General features: G+C 40.6%; 1 protein-coding gene across 13 annotated transcripts in view; it reads left to right on the top strand.

The window, feature by feature from the left end:
- The window catches only part of ACTR3B (actin related protein 3B), a 169,984-nt gene that overhangs the window by 20,040 nt on the left and 128,399 nt on the right, over window positions 1-21,545 (top strand). For all 13 annotated transcript variants that reach the window (XR_012507984.1, XR_012507985.1, XR_012507983.1 and 10 more), the window contains 3 exons: window positions 10,111-10,235; window positions 10,944-11,054; window positions 20,267-20,362. Coding sequence is in view for 6 of the 13 variants with exons in the window: in XM_074366695.1 (XP_074222796.1) it covers window positions 10,111-10,235; window positions 10,944-11,054; window positions 20,267-20,362 (332 nt within the window). In the remaining 7 variants the exon portion in view is untranslated. The remainder of the gene's footprint in view (window positions 1-10,110; window positions 10,236-10,943; window positions 11,055-20,266; window positions 20,363-21,545) is intronic.

The following is a 21,545-nucleotide window of genomic DNA, read 5'->3' as shown; positions in this document are numbered from 1 at the left end:
GCGCTGAGGGACTTTAAACTGTCATCTTGAAGAATTTTCACTGTATTTTGCATACCAGAAGTTTTCAGGTTATTTCTGAGGCTCCCTCGGGGGCCTTGTCCCAGACCAGAGAAGCTCCGAGCCCTGTCCTCCTATTCCAGGGCAGCCCTGCTTGTGTCTAATTTACTGGGGCTTCTGTGCACAATTTGCTTAATTATTTGAAGAAAGGTTTTCTCTACTCGCCCCCTCCTTTTTTTTCCTTTAAATTATTGGAGTGTATTGAGAGTCACTGAGGAGTTTCAGGCAGAGGAGTGCATATATGTGGTGATCACATCCACAGAAGGAGGGTGTGGGGGGGCAGGAGGGGTCAGGAGAAAGTAAGCACATTTTAGATGTTCCATGTTTGAAGACTTCAGGGGTGAAGCAGGCAACTGGGTAGAAGGTCTGCTGCTCTGGGGAAAGGGATAGGCTGGAGACAGAGATTGAGCCCAGAGATGTTTCTGCTTTTTAATTAAATAGATGTATTTAAAATCTTTATTTTGGCCAAAAGAGAAAAAGAAAAATATAATAATATAACAAAGACCCATGTACCCACCACCCAGAATAAACACATGTTAACATCATTGCTCCTGGTAAATACGTGAATACAAGCACACATCAGACTGAGTGCCAGCCCTCTATTTTCTTCTCCAGGCCTTTCCTGCTTCCCCAGTGTTCCCTCCTCTGCTGGATGTTTCCTGTATCCGTCCACCCCTCATCCTTTCATTACAGATACAAGATACAAGTGACAATATGTAGTGCTGTTTTGTGAATTTAAACATTTTCAGAACGATATCATACTGTATGTAACTTTCTGCATGTGTTTTAAAACCCTCAGTATTCTGTTTTTAAGATGTATCAGTGTTGATATATACAGCTCCAGATCAGAATTATAATATGTGAATCTATAATATTTGGGCATTTTCCAATTTTCTCTGCTTATACAAAATGGTGTCGTAAGTATCTTATCCACATGTGCTCGTTTCCCAAGAGAACAATGAGAAATGCGATTGTTTTCATCGTTCAGGGTGCACCTTGTGAACCTTATCAGCTGTTGCCAGGTTGCCCTTCCCAGTGCTTGTAGGGACTTAACGCCCATCATCTGTGGATGAGTCTCTGGTTCTGCACATCATTGACAATGACTGATTTTGTTTGACTTAGATTTTCACCAGTCTAGTAAGTGTAAAACGATGTCTCATTTTATAAGTTTGCATTCCTCTGATTACTAGGAGGGTTGAGCACCTTTCATTGTCTGTTCATATCTTTGCCCATTTTTCTATTGCATTTTTTGTCTTTTTTGTGGAGTTACAGGAACTCTTTGCATACTCTGAATACTAATTTCTTGTAAATATCTTCTATTCTATGACATCTTTTTAAAATGATTTTTTAAATCCAGAAGTTAAAAAATTTCATGCAGTCTAGTTTTATAGTCTTACCTTTTTATACTTTGTTTCTATTTAAACAACGCGGTTATATTCCAAAGTCATAAAGACTTTCTGTATTTTCTTCTAAGAAAAGTTTAAGTTTATTTTTTAAAATATGGTGTGAGAGAGATCATTTTACTTGTTTTCCAAATGTAAGGCGAGTTGCCCCAGCACCATTTATTGAAGAGTGCCTCAGCAGTCATACTGAGTTACCGTATATGGTTGGGAATATTTCTGGTGTTTTTATTTTGTTTCATTCATGTATTAAAAAAAACAACTCTATTCCAAATTTACACTATCTTAAATACTGTTACTTTAGCGTGTGTCTTTATATCTGGTAGATCTGGTTCCTCCTGCTTTTTATTTCTCAGAATAGCCTTGGCTATTCTTAGGCCCTTAATCTTTATTATAAATTTTAGAATCAGTTTAAGGTCCATGAAAAATTATAATCAGATTTAGGTTAGAGACACATTAATTTTGTAGATTAATTGGGGAAAAACTTGGTATCTTCATGAACTGAATTTTCCTATCCATGAATATGGTATATGTTTTATTATTTATTCATGTTTCTTATGCTTTTTGGTAGTATTTTGCAATATTCTTCAAAAAGCTCATACGTACCTTTTGGTACCTTTATTTTTAGGTACCTTTATGTTTTTGTTGCTGTTGTGAATTTTTTTTTTAAATTTAATTTTCTAATTAGTTATTGCCAGCGTAGTAGGAATGCTACTGAATTTTTAAAGTTGTTTTTGAATCTAAGTCTTGTGCCCTGTCTTACTTGTTTTAATAGCTTGCAGATTCTTTTATGTTTTCTATGCAAACTATTGTACTATTGTGTTAACTGCAGATAATGGTTATTTTGTCTCTTTTCATGCCAGTACTTTTTTTTTTTTTTTGGCCTGGCTGCATTGGCTAGAACTTGGGGGTAGCAGGTGCTTTTGTCTTTCTGACTTTAAAAAGAATGATTTTAGTGTTTCACTAGTGATTACTGTAGGTTTTTGTGGAAATGCTTTTTTCAGGTTAATACTGTGCCCTTGTATTCCTAGTTTACTAAGAGGTTTTTAAAAATTTTTTTATTATGAATAGATGTTGACATTTAAGGCTTTTTGTATATCTGCTGAGGTGATTATATGGTTTTGATAATTAAGCTCATATCATACATTGATATATTTTCAGATATTGAACAGTCTTTTATTTCATTCTTGAGGTAAACCGTACTTGGTTATGAAATATTAAGTACGTGCTAAATTATATTTGCAAATACTTATTTGAGATTTTTGTATCAATGTTCAAAAGTGAGATAATTTTCCTTTCTTGTACTAGTTTTGTCTAGTTTGTATATCAGAATTTTACTGGCTTTGTAAAATAAGTTTGTTAGCTTTCTTTTTCTGTTCTTTGAAACAGTTTATGTAAGTTAGGAATTATTTATTCTGTGATGGTTTAGTAAAACATATGACTTTTTTGGGGAAATATACTGGATATTTTTATTTTAAAAATTATTATTGTCAACTGCTGTAACAGGTGTTCTTAAGATCCAGAATTTATACCTAAATCTTTAGATATAATCTTTCTTAGAGATACAGTCCCTGATAATCTTCCTTAGATTGCCCTCAGATGACTTTTTAGCACTTGCAGAATATCCTCTCTCTTCTGGTTACACACATTCTATTTTAAAATATCTTCAGAACTTTTACAATGTTCTTTATTGATTTACTCTCGTTAGTTTTGATTCATCATTACAGCTAACTGAGGTGTTTTATTTTTTAATTTGTTTAAATCATTTACAAACTATTTTGTCTTTAAAATATTTTATTTTGAAATAATTATCGAGTCACAGGAAGTTGTACAGAGAGTTAAGAGAGTTCTATGTGCCCTTCTTCCTGTTTCCTTCAAAAGTTACATTTTACACAATTATAGTACAACATCATAACCAGGAGTTTGACATCAGTACAATGTAAGTGCAGTTCTCCGTCATTTCATCCTGTGTGTGGACTCCTGTAACCACCACTGCAGTCAAGATACAGAACTATCTCATCGCCACAAAGATCTTTCCGTGTTATTTCTTTATAATTACACACACCCGCCTCCCCTCCACCGATCCTGACCTCTGACACCCACTCACCTGTTTCCATCTCTATAATTTTGTTATTTTGAGAGTTCTTGGTATGTATTAGATATGAGTCCTTTGTCAGATGTGTGGTTTGCAGGTAATTTCTCCCATCACGTAGTTTGTCTTTCATCTTCTTCACAGGGTCGTTTGCTGAGCAAAAGTTTTAACTTTTGATGAATTGGCTTCTTGATTTGTTGAATTTTCTCTATTTTTTGTTTTACATTTCAGTAGTTTCTACTCTTTATTTCCTTTCATTTGCTTGCTTTGGGTTTATTTTTCTCTTCTAGTTCTTAAGGTGGGAACTTAGATTATTGATTTGAGACTTCTCTTTTCTAAATTTTTTCCTCTTGGCACTGCTTTAGTTACGTTCCACACATTTTAATATTTTGTGTTTTCATTTCATCCTGTTCATGTAGTTTTAGTTGCCCTGAGCCTTCCTCTTTGATCCTCAGATTATTCAGAACTGTGTTGTTTAGTTTCCAAGTGTTCGGGGGAGTCTTCTCGTTACCCATCTGTTGATTTCTGGGTTAATTCCATTGTAGTCCAAAAGCATAGTCTGTATGGTTTCAGTTCTTTAAGCTTGTTGAGCCTTGTATTATGGTCCAGTATTAGGGTTATTTTGGTCCCATGTGCACTTGAAAGCAGTGTGTGTTCTGCTTGTTGGGTGGAGAGCTCTCTTCGCGTTGGTTGGATCCTGTAGGTTGACAGGGCTATTGAATTCTGTATTCTTGCTGAGTTTCTTTCTGCTTGTGCCATCAGTTGTTGAGAGAAGGTGTTGAAGTCTGCAGCTATAATTGTGGAATTGTCTGTTTCTCCTTTCAGTTCTTGCTTCGTGTATTTTTCAGCACTCTTCTTTGGTACGTACACATTCAGAATTGCTCTGTCTTCTTGGTGGATTGACCCTTGATCATTATTTGACGTCCCTCTCTGTTAGTGGTAACTTTCTTTGCTATAAAGTTTGCTTTTTCTGAGAGCAATGTGGCCACTCATACTTTTCTTTGATTAATGTTTATGTGGAATATCTTTTTCCATCTTTGTAGTTTTAACCTACATACAGGCATACCTTGGAGATGTTGTAGGTTTGGTTCCAGACCACTGCAATAAAGCAAGTATCACAAGAAAGCCAGTCATATGAAATTTTGGTTTCCCAGTCCATTTAAAAGTTATGTTTATACTGTGCTGTTGTCTATTAAGTGTGCAGTAGTGTTATGTCTAAAAAAACAATGTATGTACCTTAATTTAAAAATACTTTATTGCTAAGAAATGCTGTCACCTGAGCCTTCAGCAAGTCATGGGAGTAACATCAAAGATCTCTGATCACAGATCTCCATAACGAATATAATAATAATGAAGAAGTTTGAAATACTGTGAAAATTACCGGAATGTGACACAGAGACACAAAGTGAGCAAATGCTATTGGAAAAGTGGCGCTGATAGATTTGCTTAATCCCGGGTTGCCACAAACCTTCAATTTGTAAAAAAAAAAAGTCAGTGAAATGAAGTGTAGTAAAACAGGTATGCCTAGATATTGTTAAATTTGAAGAGAGTTTCTTACAGACAATACAAAGTTCGGTCATGTTTTTAAATTCACTCTGCCAGCATCTGTCTTTTAACTGGTGTGTTTAGACCACTTAGATTTATTGTGATTATCGGTTAGTGCTTTTTCTGTTTGTTCTGTTTTTCAGCTCTTTGTTTTGTTTTACCTAACTTCCTGTGGATTACTTGAGCATGTTTTAGAACTTCATTTTGACTTATCTGTGGTGTTTTTGAGTGCTTCTCTTTGTGTATCTTTTTTTTTTTTAAATTGAAGTTGAGTCAGTTTACAATGTGTCAATTTCTGGTGTACAGCATAATAGTTCAGTCATACAGGTATATTCATCTTCGTATTCTTTTTCATTATAGGTTACTACAAGACATTGAGTATAGTTCCCTGTGCTATACCTCGTTGTGTATCTTTTTAAGTGATTGCTCTATTACATTATATATACGTAACTTTTCTTAGTCTGCTGGTGTCAACACTTACCAGTTTGCTGTAATAGTCATACAGATGTTTCCTCTGCACACACTGAGAAGCACATCAGCATCATAATTTTTGCTTCAACTACCAAACAAAGTTTAGCAAACACAGGAGGAGAAGGAAATGTAATTCTCCATGTTTGTACTCTTTTTCTTGTTCTTCCTTCCTGATGTTCCAGGATCCCTTCTTTTATCATTTCCTCTCTGTTTCATCCATTCTTTTAGAGTAGATAGTTGGTTGACAAATTCTGTTAGTTTTTGTTCATCTGAGAATGTCTTGATTTGCTCTTTCCAAACATTTTTTATTGACAACATTATAAACTGACTATACCTTCAGTAAAAATACATACTTACGGTAAAAAAAATTTCTTTTATTGAGGTATAGCCCATCTATGATGGGTTAGTTTCTGGTGTGCCGCAGAGTGACTCAGCTTTAAATATATAGGCCATTGCAAGATAGTGAACTCCCTGTGCTGTACAGGAGGACCTTGTTGTTTATCTGTTGTATGTGTAACAGTTAGTTGGTTTGCTCTTCATTTTTGAAGGATATTTTTGCTAAATACAGAATTCCGAGTGAGCAGTTCTCTCCACACTTGAAAAATACACAGCTTCCTCCTGGGCTCCCTGATTTCTGGTGAGAAATTTGCTGGAGGCATTCAGAATTTTTTCTTTGGTTTTTAGTTTTTAGTTTTAGTTTTGACTATAATATGTCAGTGTGGATTTGAGTTAAGATCCTGTTTGGAGTTTGTTCAGTCTTGAATCTATAGGTTTCTTTCCTTCTTTTTTTTTTTTTTGTGCCAAATTTGGCAAAATTTTAGCCATTATTTCTTTGAATGCTTTTCCAGCCCTACCTCTGTCTCCTCTCCGGGACTGAGAATGCATGAATGTTAGATCTGTTAATATCCAGCCCGTATGTCCCTGAGGCCCTGTTCATTTGGTTTCAGTCCGTTTTCTCTGTGTTGTTCAGGTTGGGTGATTTCGGTTGTTCTGTCTTCAAGTTCAGTGATTCCTCTGTCCTTTCTGCTATTGAGCCCATGTACTGAGATTTTTATTTCAGGGATTATGTTTTTTGGTTCTGGAACTCCCATGTGGTCTCTTACCTTTGCCGTGACTTTGTGTTTCTTTGCTGACTGTCTTCTGTTTCTCCCCTGTTTCAGGTGTGTTTGTGGTTGCTCATGGAAGCGTTCTGTGATGGCTTCCTGAGTCTCGTTTGGCAGTTCTGCGCCCTCTGTCGTGCCGGCGCTCGTATCTGTCAGTCACCTTTTCTCGTTTCTGTTGAGGTGTTCCTGGTTCTTGCTATGGTGAGAGATTTTTTGTTACTGAATGCTGGACATTTTGGGTGTTATATTACGAGATTCCAGGTCTTACTTACGTCTTATGTTTTAGTGAGTCATTTCTGTGATTGCTCCAGCAGGGAAAGGGGGATATTGCCAGTTAGGAACTGAAGCTCAGATTTTACTTTGGGCCTTGTTGACCCTTACTTGGGAAGGGGCTCCACGTTACTGCTGATTGTGGTCCGGAGTTCAGGCCTCCCCCCAAGGCCTCTGCAGGCGCCATCCAGCTGGGAGGGCAGGGGGTGCCTGCTGTCAGTGGTGGAAGCCCTGACTTCCCACTTGGGCCTCCTGTCAGAGCCCCGACAGGGAGGCGGTGGAGGGGATGGAAGTCCTGGCTCCCCATGTGGTGTCTACACTGCAGGGGGGGCTTGTTTTTCTGTAATGTTTGGCTGGAGTCTGGCAGTTACTGTTTAAGTTTTCTGTGCTTTCACTGTCCCCTCATCTCCTTTGGCTGTAGACAGCAGGCATTCTGGGGACTTTTTTTGTTTGCTTCCATTGGTGTTTCTGGGTTGATGGCTTCCCTGGCACCTAGTGTGGGATACATGAGACAGAAGGAAAACTCGAGAAGTCACCACCGTGTAGTTCCTCGGGTCCTGGTCGCTGGCCAGTCTGCTGCCTTCTCTTCCCCTCTCAGCGTTTTTCATGTTTCTTTCAAATATAAAGTCTAGGGGTTTTAGCTGTGCTTAGCGTGAGGAGCGGGGGAGAGTCTGTTTATCCGTCTTTCCAGGAGCAGAAGTCCAGATTTAATTAATTTTGAATAGTTGATCCATTCATGTGACAGGCAAACTGAATGGTATAGAAGGAAGTTTCAGTGAGAATTAGCTTTCCTCCACCCGTTTCCCCCCTTAGGTGGCGACAGCGTTTCTGATTTCTCGTGCTCCTTTCTGAGGTAGCGCTGCGTACACCAGCAGACACACACAGACATGTTTTTGCTGTGGTGGTGTACTGCATGCGCTGTGTCGCATCCTGCTTTTTTTCTCGTAACACTCCATTTTAGTGAACCTTCTGGAGTCATACATGAAGAACTACTTCATCATTTTTCGTGGCCTCATGCTGTTCCAGTGCCTGGAGAGGCCGCGTGTGTGTGACCATTTGCACTGTTTAGGTGTTGGTCCTGTTAGTTACCTGGTATATTTACTGTCCCTTCCATCTTAGTGTCTTCTGCACATTTCTTGTGTTTTCTGTGTACACCTGAGTCAGGGTCCTGTGTAAGCCGAGGTGTGTTGGAAACAGCTGCTGGTGACTTCAGTCTTCATTCTATAATGAGTCATATGTATACTCCATAAATATTCAGAGATACTTGTCACAGCTGCTCTCCTAGACTTGGTTCTCCATCATGTTCACAAGGGCTCTTGGGTCCACAGCTTGCTTTTCCCAGGTGTCGACAAAGGATTTTGAGTATAAGGTCTCTATACCTTCGTTCTCTTTCATGGGCTTAGTTGCTTCCACGTAACAGTTAACGGAAGCATTCTTTGCATGCTTTGTTGTTGTTAGTTCTCAGGGCCACTGAAACACAGGTCTGCTGTGATTTGGGGTCAGAGTACTTGGATCTACCTTTTAGGAAAGATGAGGTTTACTTCGTTGTCATTGAGATTTTTGAGTGAGCTAGTTTCATTCTCACTAAGTTAGCACTTTTTTCTTTAAGATGGTGATTTTTCTTTTGAGTAGATATATTGCCCTCAAATTCTTGGTAAAGGTGAGTAATGTCATGAATTAAAGAACCTTTTTGCCTTTGCCTCTTTGCAGTCTTTCATGTTGACTTGGCAGTTTAATTCTAAATTCACGCATAATTTAGCCTGTCCTTGCGCAGAGGGTGGAGTCGGCACTTGCACTGATAGGCTGTGTGAAGATTTTTGAGGTCTGCCACAGGCCATCTCACCGGGGGCCTTCTGAAGTGCTAACTGTGCATCAGATGATCCTGCGCGGTGCCTGTCGGTGTGCCACTCCGTGGCGTGGTCTGTGTTCAGAGATGGGTGCATTTGTTCTGCAGATTGCCTTAGTACGTTTTGGCCCTCCTGACCTTCCCAGCCCCATTCTCAGCCTCATGGTCCTGACATGCCCACTGCTTCTGACCTGGATGCTTTCTCTGGGCACCGCCCCCAGCATTTCCGCTTCACGCCTGCTGCGTGAGTTCTGCAGAAATTCTGTCCTTTAGATTTGTGCCACCTTCTGTAAGTTGAAAGCTTCTGGGCTAAATGTGGCTGTGAGTTGGAGTCAGAAAAGGATGTGAGCAAAGTGATTTCTGTCCTGTACCTCTTTTTTTTTTCCCACCTTTTCAGGCTGTTACTTCAAGATGCCTTTCTGAGAAAAAGGATTAAAATTTGCTCCCATAGCTTTGTTGCTATTCTTCATTTCTAATAAATTGGGGACTACAAATAATCTATTTTTAAAAATAATTGTATGTGTTTACTAATTTGTTTTGCAATAAATTTGATGAAGATGAATTTATGGGAACTCAGAGTATGACCAGGGGTTAGGAATTTAAATGGGAAATCGAATCTTTGTAAAGCTTTCCACATTTCATTAGATGTTAAATTCTAGAGTGAAGTTTCATATGATTATTTACTGTAAGTGTATTCCTAAATATCACAGTTAAGCTCTTAGTAAAATAATGTATCATAAAGCCATTAATATTTTTACATAGTACAGTTTGGTTATTGAATTTTTCTTTTTGCAGATATTAGTCAGCAACCTCTTAGTTTTTTCTTTTAGTGGGTTTTGTAAAAAGACTAAAAATATACTTTAAATCTACATGACACAGATTTTTATTAAAGTGACTTGAGAGTGTATGAGCATTTTTCAGTTTACTTTCTTCTTTTGTGTTATATTTTTAATTTTGTCTCCTTCTACATTGTGTTTTAAAATTCAGAACTGATTGATATGTGCTCCATGGACACTTCACTTCACTATCCTGAGGGATTTTTTTCAAATGAAACTGAGAAATTTAGTAATGCAGCTTTTGTCAGTATTAAAAGCAGACCAGCTAAGTCCCTTTGTGCCATGCTGAAAATAATACTGGAACATAAGAAATGTTTCTGTATTACTTTATGTGCTCTGTGATAGTGTCTTTTCTGTGAACACACTCAACTCCAAATAAGACCCTGATATTGATGATGTACTTGTACATACACAGGGGCTATATTATCCTTCCTTGATCCTTGAAATGAGTGTGGATGGTGACAGAAGTCTTTGTGCTGTTCTTCCTAAGGTATTGCCATCAGAGAGTCGGCAAAGGTGGTCGAACAAGCCCAAAGGAGGGTGCTGAGGGGAGTTGACGACCTGGACTTTTTCATTGGGGATGAAGCCATAGATAAACCCACGTATGCCACAAAGGTAAGCTCCCCACCGGGATTTGCTTCTGTAAGTGTATCACCAAGGACAGAGCAGTAGGATGAATAATGCAAAATGGTAGATTTCGTAGCAATTGTGCTTGTGAGCTGTGTATTTTATTCTTATGTTGGAAAAGAGGATTTTTTGTTGTTTTTGAATGGGGTATTTTTCAGAATTGAAATATAGTTGGTTTACAGTGTTGTGTTAGTTGAACAAGGTATTTTCTGTGTGGGAAATCAAGTGAATTTACAAAGCCCCGGAATGCAGGATTGACTCCGGGAACGCTGGGCTTCGTGCAAGAGCAAGACCTGCTCCTGTGGAAAACTGCAGGCTGACTCACTGACTGGTCAGATGGAGAAGAGCTGCAGAGTGATTAATTAAAAAGGAGCACTAAAGTTACTTCACTAGACGTTTGTTCTAAAAACCCCCAGACTCCAGATGGAACGGTACCGTGGCTTAGCTGTGCTTTTCCACCTGTTACCATTGTTAAGATGACACTTTGTACTTAGAGGCGTGGAATAGACTATAAACAATAATATAACTTAATCCTTCTGGTGAAGTGCCTGTTGTTTCTTTAATAAATTAACATTCACTCCATGCAAAGGGCCTGTTTTCTCTGATAACTCGGTCTCTTCCTGGCCAGTGCTTTTGAACTGCTGCTCTTACTGATGTGAACTGAAGCTTGACATAGTTTGGTTTCTCTTGCTTTAGTGGCCGATAAGACATGGAATAATTGAAGACTGGGATCTAATGGAGAGGTTCATGGAACAAGTGATTTTTAAGTATCTCCGAGCTGAACCTGAGGACCATCACTTTTTGATGGTGAGTAACTGGGATGAGAGGGAACAGCCCTGCAAATTCCAGGCTGCTTAGATTTTAAACCCAAGATACTCTTCCCTGGGGAGTCTTTAATTCCCGCCAAAGCTCTTTGTATGAGTTGGAGTGCTTTTCGTGCAAATAACAGAAGGCTCAACCAAAATGTCCAAAACCATAAAGGGCTTATTATCTCACGAAACAGGCAGGCCAGCGTCGGGCCGCTCAGGGCTGGTTATTTCAGCAGCTCGGAGACAGCGGCGAGGACCCAGCCTAACACACTCGTTTGGGCTCTGGTGCTGGTTCCCCTTAGGCCCCAGGGTGGCCGCCCAAGTTCCGGTACCGCCTCTTGGTGTATTTGTGTTTGGAGTTTAAATTAAGACTCCCTTCCTCAGAAACTTCCCGGCAGATTGGCCCTGTCCACCCGCGCCCGGCGTGGGCCCTAGCCAGGGGAATGGAATTACCTCGGTACATTTAGATGGGTCAGGATTCTCTCCGGGAGCTGGTGAGGGGCCCGCGTCTCATCACCTGGCCCCAGGAGGGTAAGTGAGCTGAGTTATGGGCCCTGATATTGTGGACTAGATGGATCTTGCTCAGATGAAGTAAAACATTACAGAGAAATGAAGCGTCTCTTGGTTGTGGCGTCTGTTCTCATTGTTCTACTCAACATCACGTGTCCTCCCACGAAATGTTCTTTTTAAGTTAGGTTAAAATTAATTGCATGCGCAAAACACTTGCTTTACGGAGAGCAATTGCATGTAACATAAGCTGCACATTAAAAGCTACATAATTGAGCTTTGGATTTTTTCCATGCTAGTGCATTGTCAAATGGTCCCTGATCCAATTATATAATTCTTTCTAATGTTAAATATGGAGTGTTCTTTAGAATTATCTGGCTTAAAATATGTTAACTACAAGACTGTTAACGGTAGTTAGTGGAATCTATATATTTAGTGTCTATTAAATCAAGTCCTTGAAAGTGCTCTGATCTTTTTTTCTGGCTGTATCTTCACAACTCGAAATTGCCACGTCCAAGTACTGTGTTTTACGGGCCACTGTGTGTTTTCTCTCCTCTGTATCTACAGTGGTTTATGTAAAATACACAGAGCCAGGAAGCGGACAGTGTGTCTGAGTGGCTTTGTCTTTATGGCCAAAACAAGTCACAGGCTCCCACCTGCCACACTTGGCGTTTTCCTTCTCTCGCACTTCACGTAACTACCTGTGGGTAGGACTCCAGGCATGGGCACGGGGCCCAGCTGCCTCCCTCTGCCGCCCCAGCCCACTCCGCTCAGAGGGACGCCGGGTCATAGGCCCGTGGGGCAAATGCAACCACCAGGACACAGCCCGCAGGAAGTTTTTCCTGCCAGAAGTGTTTTCTGCTCTAGCTGACATATACAGCCCAGTATGATGAAACCAATTGCTGGGAGGGAATGGGAGGTGTTTGGTGTGAGCATGGGAAAGTTCAAGTCCTGTGCCAAAAATGGGTATCTGGAATGAATGTTCAAAAATAATCAAGTTTATTACATTAAACATAAGAAAATATTGTGTTACACGGATTGTACTTTGAAGTTAGCAGGTGGGTCTGCTGCGTGATGTGACAGAGGAAGTTATGAGACGGGTGGGTTTCTCTCAAGCCTTTGCCCTTAGTCATCAGTTAATGGAATAATTAAAGGGGAGTGAAGCAGGTACAGGGATTTATGGCCACGTCCAGAAGTTCACTGAAGACATTTACTGAATCACTGCATCAGCTAATGGCTTCTTGGTGTGAAACAGTCTAAGTTTTAAGTTAAAGTTCCCTCAGTAGCCCATGAAATTGTCCCTTCTGACGGCCGTGACACGTCTGCACATCCGTGGTGGGGATGAGCTCAGAACGGCTCATGTTTTTCAAGAAGTTTCAGAGACTCAACTCATGTTGGTCATGTGGACTGAGCAGATAGCAAACGGGAGCCACACTCTTTTCTCTAAGACCGAATTGCCCAGAGTTCAAAACAAAATCATGTGTTTTAAAGAACTGCAGTGCTCTGGAGGGGAAATTGAATTGTAACTGTAGAGGAGGTTTGCAAACTTTCTGACTGTGAATCAGGGGAGGAAGAGCAAGCAGCAGTGCTGCCCAAGGATGCCGGGGACCAGGAGCTCCGCCGTCCGCCCAGAGCAGGAGAGGTGGACGTCCCAGCTCGGGGACGGAGGAGCCCCCTTCCTTCGTCCTTCTGTTGCATTCGGGTCCTCAGTGGCCTGTGTGCTGCCCACCCACATTGGTGAGGTCGGGTCTCTTTACTCGGCCTACTGCATGCTAAGCTCGTCCAGAGACACCTTCTCAGACACCCCAGAAAGAATGGTTTACCAGCTCTCTGGGTATCCCTTAGCCCAGTCAAGCTGACACATAAAATTCGCCATGACGTGTGGCTTGTCCTGGCTTACCACAGCAACTCCCTGGTTCGCGTGGGCGGCTCAGACCTGCTCTGCCCGGCGCACTAGCGCTGGCCGGCGCGGAGCTGGGCTTCCTTGGCGCTGCTGGGTCTGTTACTGCTGGCCCGTGTGCTTCCCGTTTTCAGTGTATTGTCATCTCCGCTCCTACTTGCCCTTCCTCGAGGATTTATGTTTTTAAAAATGTTTCTTTACTGCAGTTACGGAGAGGCTTGGGACTGGAGCAATATTGAGTGCATGTGTTCAGTTTGCTGTCTTTATCTAAAAATATGGATTGGTCTTTATGGTGTTGATTAATTATTCATTTTTGAATTAATACTAGTTGATATTTTACAATTGTTATGAATAAAAATGCTTATGTAACTTGCATTCATTTAAAGTTTTAATCGTATGCTTCAATATTTAAAAAAATAAGAAAAACGATATTTCCAATTTAGAGCTTGTTATATATAAATAATGGTTTGGGAAGATTTTATTTAAATTAGTCCTCTAAAGGAACAATTACTGGTGGTAAACATAGAAGAAATGGAGGATTGAGGAAAACATAGATTTATGATTATGGTTCTGAGAACCCATAAGAATATGCCATTAATAATGCTGAATTTGATTCAGGAACCATGAGAACCTAATTTTATTGTAAACATTCTCTTAAATGGAAGTGTATAGATTTTAATGTAAAATTTTCACAGATGGTGAATTGTTTGGCAGCAAGTACTAAAATGTAAAAATCAGTGGTTTAAGCAAGTTAAGGGTTTTATTTTTCTTAAAGACATTTGTAGTAGGGAGGGCAGTGCTGGTATGTCAGCTTCCTGGTGCCATTAGGGATCTCTATGCTCTAGTATCTTTAGCATATGGCTTCCATTCTAAGATTGCCTTAGATCACAGGTTAGCTGCTGCAGCTCTAGTCATCACCTCTGTATTCCAGGAAAGAAGGGGTTAAGAGCAGAAGGAGGTCTACTACATGAGTCTACCTTCAACCTTTCTAGGAAAGACACATCCATCAACTTTTGCTTCTTATTGGCCAGAACTTACTTAGCCATCCCTGTCCATCAGGAATTCTGGGAAATGCTGTTTTCTGGGCCTGTGATTGATCAGTGGTCTGTCATTAAGGCAGAATAGATACTAGGTAGGGAACTTGCAGTGCCTGCCATAATGATGTGACTACCGGTATGAAGCCAGTGGCAGAACAAGATTTCAGCTGTCTTCACAACTGTGGTTGGATATGGAAAGTGTCGTCCATGTCATGGAGCCAACAGGCCAGGGAAAAGCCACACCAGGATGTGCCGCAGTTCCTGCCCTAGGCTGCCACCTTGCTTGTTAGCTTCTCCGCCTGTGGAGAAATAAACCAGGAAGTTGTGCCGGGAGTTTCTGTGGCCCTCGCACACAGGCTGTAACCAGGGGTTCCACAGCTCTTGTAAAGATTTTTTTTTTTTTCTTATTAAAGGACTCTAAGTGTGATTTAGAAAATTTGGAAGATGTCTGTGGGCCTATGTACACTCCTATCCCACTAATGTAAATATTAACATTAAGTATAGCAACATTTAACCTTTTCACTCATGCTGTTACATGATTTTGCATCCAATATTGTGTCCTCCAGCCCCTCCCCTCACTTTCTTGCATGGTTTTCATAATCCCCATTTTAATGGCCATACAATCATGTATCCAGTGGCTGTTTACTCTCTGTTTTGCAGTCCCACTATTTTTAGATGTTTACTTTTGTTTCTAATTTCTTGATTTTGTAAGAAATAACATAAAGTAATCTTTGCAGTTTTTTCTATATTTAGAGCATTTTGTATTAAAAATATAATAATTATATTTATCATTTGGGGGTCCAGGTATATTAATAATTTTGAATCTCTGGCATACCATTTCACACCGAAATCTTCAATGTATAAGAGGATACATTATTTGAAGTCTTGTCAGCATTGATTAACATCATTTTTGATTATTTTATTTTTTAATTTGCATTTTTAATAACTTTGACCTTAGACATTTTTTCATGTATTATTAGTTGTATTTCCTCTTTTGTGAATTGCCTATTCATGTCCTGGGTTTTGTACATATCAGTGTTTCATTGCTTTTATTATTGCTATGATTTCTTTGAACTTTTTTTTTAACTTTAATTTTTCTTTTGTGATAAAATGTACATACCATAAAATTTACCATTTTAACCATTTCTGAATGTACAGTTTGGTGAGTTCAGTACATTGGCATTGTTGTGCAGCCATCACCACCATCCATCTCAGGAACTTCTTCATCTTCCAAACTGAAACTCTGTCCCCACTAAAGAATAACTCCCTTTCCCTCTCGCCCAGCCCCGGCCCCCCACCATCCCCCTTTGTCTCTGTGACTGTAACTATCCTGGGTCCTCATGTAAGTGGAATCATCCAGTATTACTCCTTTTGTGACTGGCTTATTTCACTTGGTATAATGTCTTCAAGGTTCAGCCACATTGTAGCATGTGTCAGAATTTCCTTCCTTTTTTAGGGCTGAATAATACTCTGTTGTATGCATGACCACAATCTGTTCATAGTGTGAACTCTTTCATGTAACAGAGAAGAAGTTTTTGTCAGAAGCAGATACTTTTTTCTCACTTGATTTTTTGGTAGGTTATGTTTTTGAACATCTGTAATTGTAAATTTTTATGTAAGTAAACCTGTTTTCCTTTGATGTTTATATATAGTTTTCACCAATCTGGAATTTATTTGGAACATCACTTGACACTGAAATTAAGCCCAGGAAGAGTCCAGAGCGAGGGCTCATCCACTTCTTGTTGGGAATGTCTTCTGTGGGCTCACTTTTTGCTTCAAACCAGGCAGGCAGGAAACATTCCCTGGCTATGCTCCCACTTTGCGTACCTTTCTAGCCTTCCTCTCTTCATCCTTTCCCCCTCCTCTAATCAGTTTAAATGTTATGTTTATAAAATTACCTTATTAAGGTTCTTGGATTCCTCTTCAAGGTAAGAAAAGACTGTAGGTCTCTGGAGTTAACACATGTAATTTCTTCTGGTCTGAGATACATTGTTGGTATCATAGTTGGTTGTTGATACATCGGCACTTGCTATGTGCCCAACCCTCTCCCCGCCAAGTATTTGCATGAATTCACTCACTATTTAACCCCACAGACAGCCGTGGGGTAGGTAGTTACTAGGCCTGTTTTGCAGATTGATGGGAGGTACCTTAAGGAGATACATTGTCACCTAACTCTTGGAATCTGCAGCTATTCTTCATGTGCTTTAAATGAAAGAAATCTAAAAAAATCTGAAATAGTAATTGCTAACACAGCGCTTACTGTGTACTGGGTACTTTCAGGTATTAACTAATTGGATCTCAGCCCCTTGAGGTAGGCACATTAAGATAGGTAATGTGTTGTTAAGTGACTTTTAGATCCCTTATTTACAGTCTGCTTTTGATGACTTTATTATTTCTTGCCTGTGTCTTAAGATTGCTTTCTCTCTCCCATTCAGGCAATGTATTGATTCTAATTACAGTAATTAAAACTTACTTGGGGCACTACATTTGAGCTTTGCATTAGACAGGAGTATAAACTAAAGCCCCCAGCTAGTCAGTAGCCAGATTTGATTATTTGCTTGAAGAGATAACATACACACAGCACAGAATTCAAAAGGTGCAGAAGGATTTCCAGTGCAAGAGTGTCTCCTTCCCACCTCTGTGTTGCCTTCCAGATCCCCTTCCCGGAGGAGACCAGCTTTACTGGTACTTAACCAGCAACAGTTGTGAGCAGGCGTGTGGATTATACATAAACTTGTTTCATAAAATGGTAACAAAATAGACATACTATTGTGCACTTTGGTTTTTACTTTAAAATTTTTAGAAATTGTAGTTTAAAATGTATGAAATTTACCCTCTTAACACATTTTTTAAATGTATCATTCAGTAATGTTACCTACATTCATGTTGTGGTGTAACGGGCCTCTAGAACTTTTCCATCTTGCAAAATTGAAACTTTGTGTCCATAAACAGCTCTTCATTTCTCTCCCCCATACACCTTTTTTTTTTTTTTTTTTAAATAAACGATACTGAAGAATGTGTAGGTGTGGAGAGGCCTCTTTTCATGTAACAAGTTTGTAGTAGAGATTGTTTCACACCCGCAGGCACACTGCCATCCTTTTTAATTGCTGCAAAGTGTTGCATTTTGTGGATGTGGCCTAATATGTGTCATCAGTTCCTGGTGATGGGCAGTTACGTTGTTTCTGGTCTTGGAAGCTGTGCTGACTGCACGCCTCTCCAAGGCACCCTGTTTTAGACGTCCCTTGCCTAGACAACGGGATGTGATTTGTCTCATGGTCTTTAGCTCAGAGGCTTTCTCTTCAGTAGGTGAGTTTGCTCACTGGTTTGCTCTGGTGATTTTAGTAATGACAGCGCACTGTCGCTGAGTACGTTCCCCGTGCTGGGTGCTGCCCTGAGCACTTTGTTTAGACTCTTATGAGGTCAGTGCTAATTATGCACAGAAAGAGGAAATCACTTTCCAAACTTGGTAAAATCGAAGGCGGGGTGTGGCTGGGCAGATCAGACTTGGAGCTCTCCCGTTGCCCATGCTGGCGTGGCCTGGGCTGTGTGGCGGGTGTGTGTGGCCCCAGCTGCTTTACTGGGCACTGTGCTTTCTGGTTTTAGTGTGTTTTATTTACGTATGAATATTTTAAAACTCAGGCTTAGTTTTCTCTTTGGTTTTTATTGAGTGCATATTCTTTCTGATACTTGGTATTTTTAAAAACATGTTTTAACGTAAATATACTTTTGTATAAGATGTTTGCCTGTATTTGTTTAGGGATGATTACTTCCTAGTGTGCTTAGTGACCAAGGTGGTACATTTCCATGTTTCTTACCTCCTCCTCCCTCCTTCTGTCACCTGCTTTGGATTATTTATGTTAGTGAACTTACTCTGATATTTACGTTTATAACTTTATGTGTACTGATGTCTCTGCTGCTCTACCAATAAAACAGTATCTTTTGATTCCATAACACAAGGGTATCAGTGTCTTTATATTTTCCTGCTTTCCATCTGTGCCTCTCAACTTGATACTGTTTCTTCTATTTTAATTTATAATGTTTGCATTCTGTTCTATAGCTATAGATTTTCCCAGAAATGAAAAATCTTTATTCCTACGTCTTAAATGGACTACTTGCTCACTGTAAGTCTTTGGCTGTACTTTGTGCATTCTTATTGTTTGGCTAAAGCTTATTGTCTGATGGTTAATTCATGAAGGGTCCATAGGAACAAATTCTCTCAAGTTGTTGTATATTTAAAGATACTTTGTTTTTGCAACACACTTGATTGGCAGTGTGGCCAGATGTAGAATTCTTGGGTCGTATTTTCCTGCCAGAAGACTCTACGTGTGGCCCCGTTGTCCCAGTGTTCGTGTGTAACTGTGCTGATGGCCGAGACAGGCTGTCCTTTTCCTGCTTTAAGGGTATGTTACCCTGCTCCCTGAGCATGACGAAACACCAAGGCTGAGTGGCTTCAACACAGACATTTGTTTTCTCATGGTTCTGGGGGCTTTAGGTCTGAGATCCAGGTGCCGCCAGGGTCGGCTTCTGGTGAGACTGCTCTTCTGGCTTGCGGACAGACGGCCTCCTTCTCACCGGGTCCTCGTGTGGCCCTTGCTCTGTATGTGAGTGAGGGAGCTCCCTGGTGCCTCTGCCTTTTCCTGCAGAGACGTTAGTGCTGTCCTGTGACCTCACTGAACCTGGATTACCCTCCTAGGGTCTTCGTCTACAAACGCAGTCACCTGGGAGTTGAGGCTTCAGCGTAAGAATTTTGGGAGACACAGCTCAGTATATAACAAAGGGTAATGTGGAATTTTTTTGTAAAAAGGCCCAGATAATTTTTATTTATTCTTTTTTCTTTCTTTGTTTTTTTCTCTTTTTTTTTTTTTTTTTTACAGCTTAAATATGTGATGTAAATCCATATTTATTGACATGGAAAAACGTTCACAACGTATTGCTGAATGACAAAAAGCAGGTTATTTATTTCTATCTTTCTGTAATCCTGTTAATTTCCTCCCATTTGATAATAGTTACTGTTTTCAATAGACATTTCAAAAAATTCAAATATCTATGTCATGATTTTCATCTGCTTTATTTACATATTTTTCTGGGTGCGTGTTTTTTATCCACCACTTGTTCTTCCTGGTTTCCCTCTCCCCTCTCTGTTTCTTTGAGTGTTTTTATGTGGTGTTTGGCTGGTCTCTGTGTTCCTTCCTCGTCTCTGCGTGAGGGGTGCTCCGCCCGGACTGGCTGCGGGCGTGAGTGCAGGCCGCCGGCGCGGCTCACGGCAGGGGAGCGCTGCCTCCCCTTGCCGCCTGGGGGCGAGGCTCCCGCGGCTGCGCTGCTCAGGCTGCTCTGGTGCCAAGCAAGGGCTCCCTGCTTTTGCTCTTCTTTGGAGAACTGGGCATCGTCTGGGATCTGAAGCCACTGGTGTTCCCTTTCCGTGTCCTCACTCGTCTGGTCTCGGTGGGTGCAGCTCGCGGCAGGTCTCGTCAGTTCCAGGGTGTCTGGGTGTCCTGTTGGCCGAGGTGGAGCCTCCTTCTCTGTAACTTGTTCTTGCTTTGAGGGGATTAGTAAGAGCAGAAGTGTTTAGAGAGGCTTTGCTCTCTCAAAGCTTTTAAACCCCACAGCCAAAATGTCCTTTAATCAGTCACTCTGGGTGTGCTCTGTCTTATTAGGGAGTTGTACAGCATCTTAATGAACATGCTTTTAGATTAACTTTTTTTGTGGTTCTGATGTAATTACATGAAATTTGGGTGAACACTAAATGTAGTGAATGTTTTCTTACAGACAGAACCTCCCCTGAATACACCAGAAAATAGAGAATATCTTGCAGAAATTATGTTTGAATCATTTAATGTACCGGGACTCTACATTGCAGTTCAGGTAAGGACAAAGTGATTTTTATGATTCTCAAGTGACCTCAGTTGTCTAATGTGGAAGAAATGGTGCTTCTAGAGGCCTCTGTTACAAGATCATGTGGTGTGGTTTTCCTTCCCCACGCCCTCAAGGGCTCAGGTGCACCCGAGCACGTCCCATGCAGGTCCGAGCTCAAACAGCGTACAGAGCAAGTTCTGTGATTTGTATTTTTACTGCTGGTGTAGTTTGTCCAACTTCTGTCTGTTTACATGCATTAAAATCTCAGGTATCCTCGGGGAGACGAGATCGAGACGTGGGTGTGGTTCTTTGGCTTCTTTTACTTCTGATCATAAAGAAGAAAAGATACTATAGAATCTGTTAAAAAAACAAAACAAATGCCTTTTGAGGGCTGCCCCTTACAGATCTGGGCTCCTGTGGTTCTGTGAGCTCTCAGAACTTCCTCTGAAGCTGCTTGTTCTTTGTGGGGGTTTTTGTTGGTTTTAGATGTAATGTATCTGCCACTCTGTATAAGGGAATTGACTGAAATTTGGGGGAATAAATGAAAAAATTGTTTCCCAAAATGTTTTCTTTATATGCTGTTCCCTTCCTTGTAAGAAAAAAGAGAAGGAAGAGTTGCATAGACAATTAACTTGGAAGATTCTACATGCTGTGGCCTCTGTGTGGTGATTCATGTTACATAGCAGAATCTTAAAGGCTCTGAGAATGCCTGCATTAGAACTCTGTTTATTCCACCACTTCCAAATTTAACCAGAAATCTTTGCCCTCCCCTAGGCTGTTTCTGTTCCATGGACTAGGAGACACTTTAGGAAACGCTGGCCCAGTGGTTCTCAAAGTGGTCTGTGCAGCAAGGTCTCCTTGAAAGTGTGTTTTCAAAGTACACATTCTCAGACTTCATCTCAGATCATGGGTTTCCAGCCTCAGCACTTTGGATCGGGCAGTCCCTTGGGGGAGGGGCAGGTACTGAGCTGTATGTTGTGGGATGTCTAGTGGCATCTCTGGTCTTGACCCGCCAGGGGAAGCACCACCACCAGTCTCCCCTCCCCCAAGTGTGATGGCCAGAAATGGCACCAGATGTTGCCAGATGCTCCTTGGGGGCAAAACTGCCCCTGGTTGAGAACCACTGTCCTGGTCCTGCCAGATGAGAATTTCTGGGTGTCAGGCCCAGTATTCTGTCTTTTTAAACTCTCCA

Source organism: Camelus bactrianus, chromosome 7 (assembly GCF_048773025.1).
Source record: "Camelus bactrianus isolate YW-2024 breed Bactrian camel chromosome 7, ASM4877302v1, whole genome shotgun sequence".
Classification (NCBI taxonomy): Eukaryota; Metazoa; Chordata; class Mammalia; order Artiodactyla; family Camelidae; genus Camelus; species Camelus bactrianus.
The sequence above is the reverse complement of the archived record's forward strand: the minus strand, read 5'-3'. Positions and strand labels throughout refer to the sequence as shown.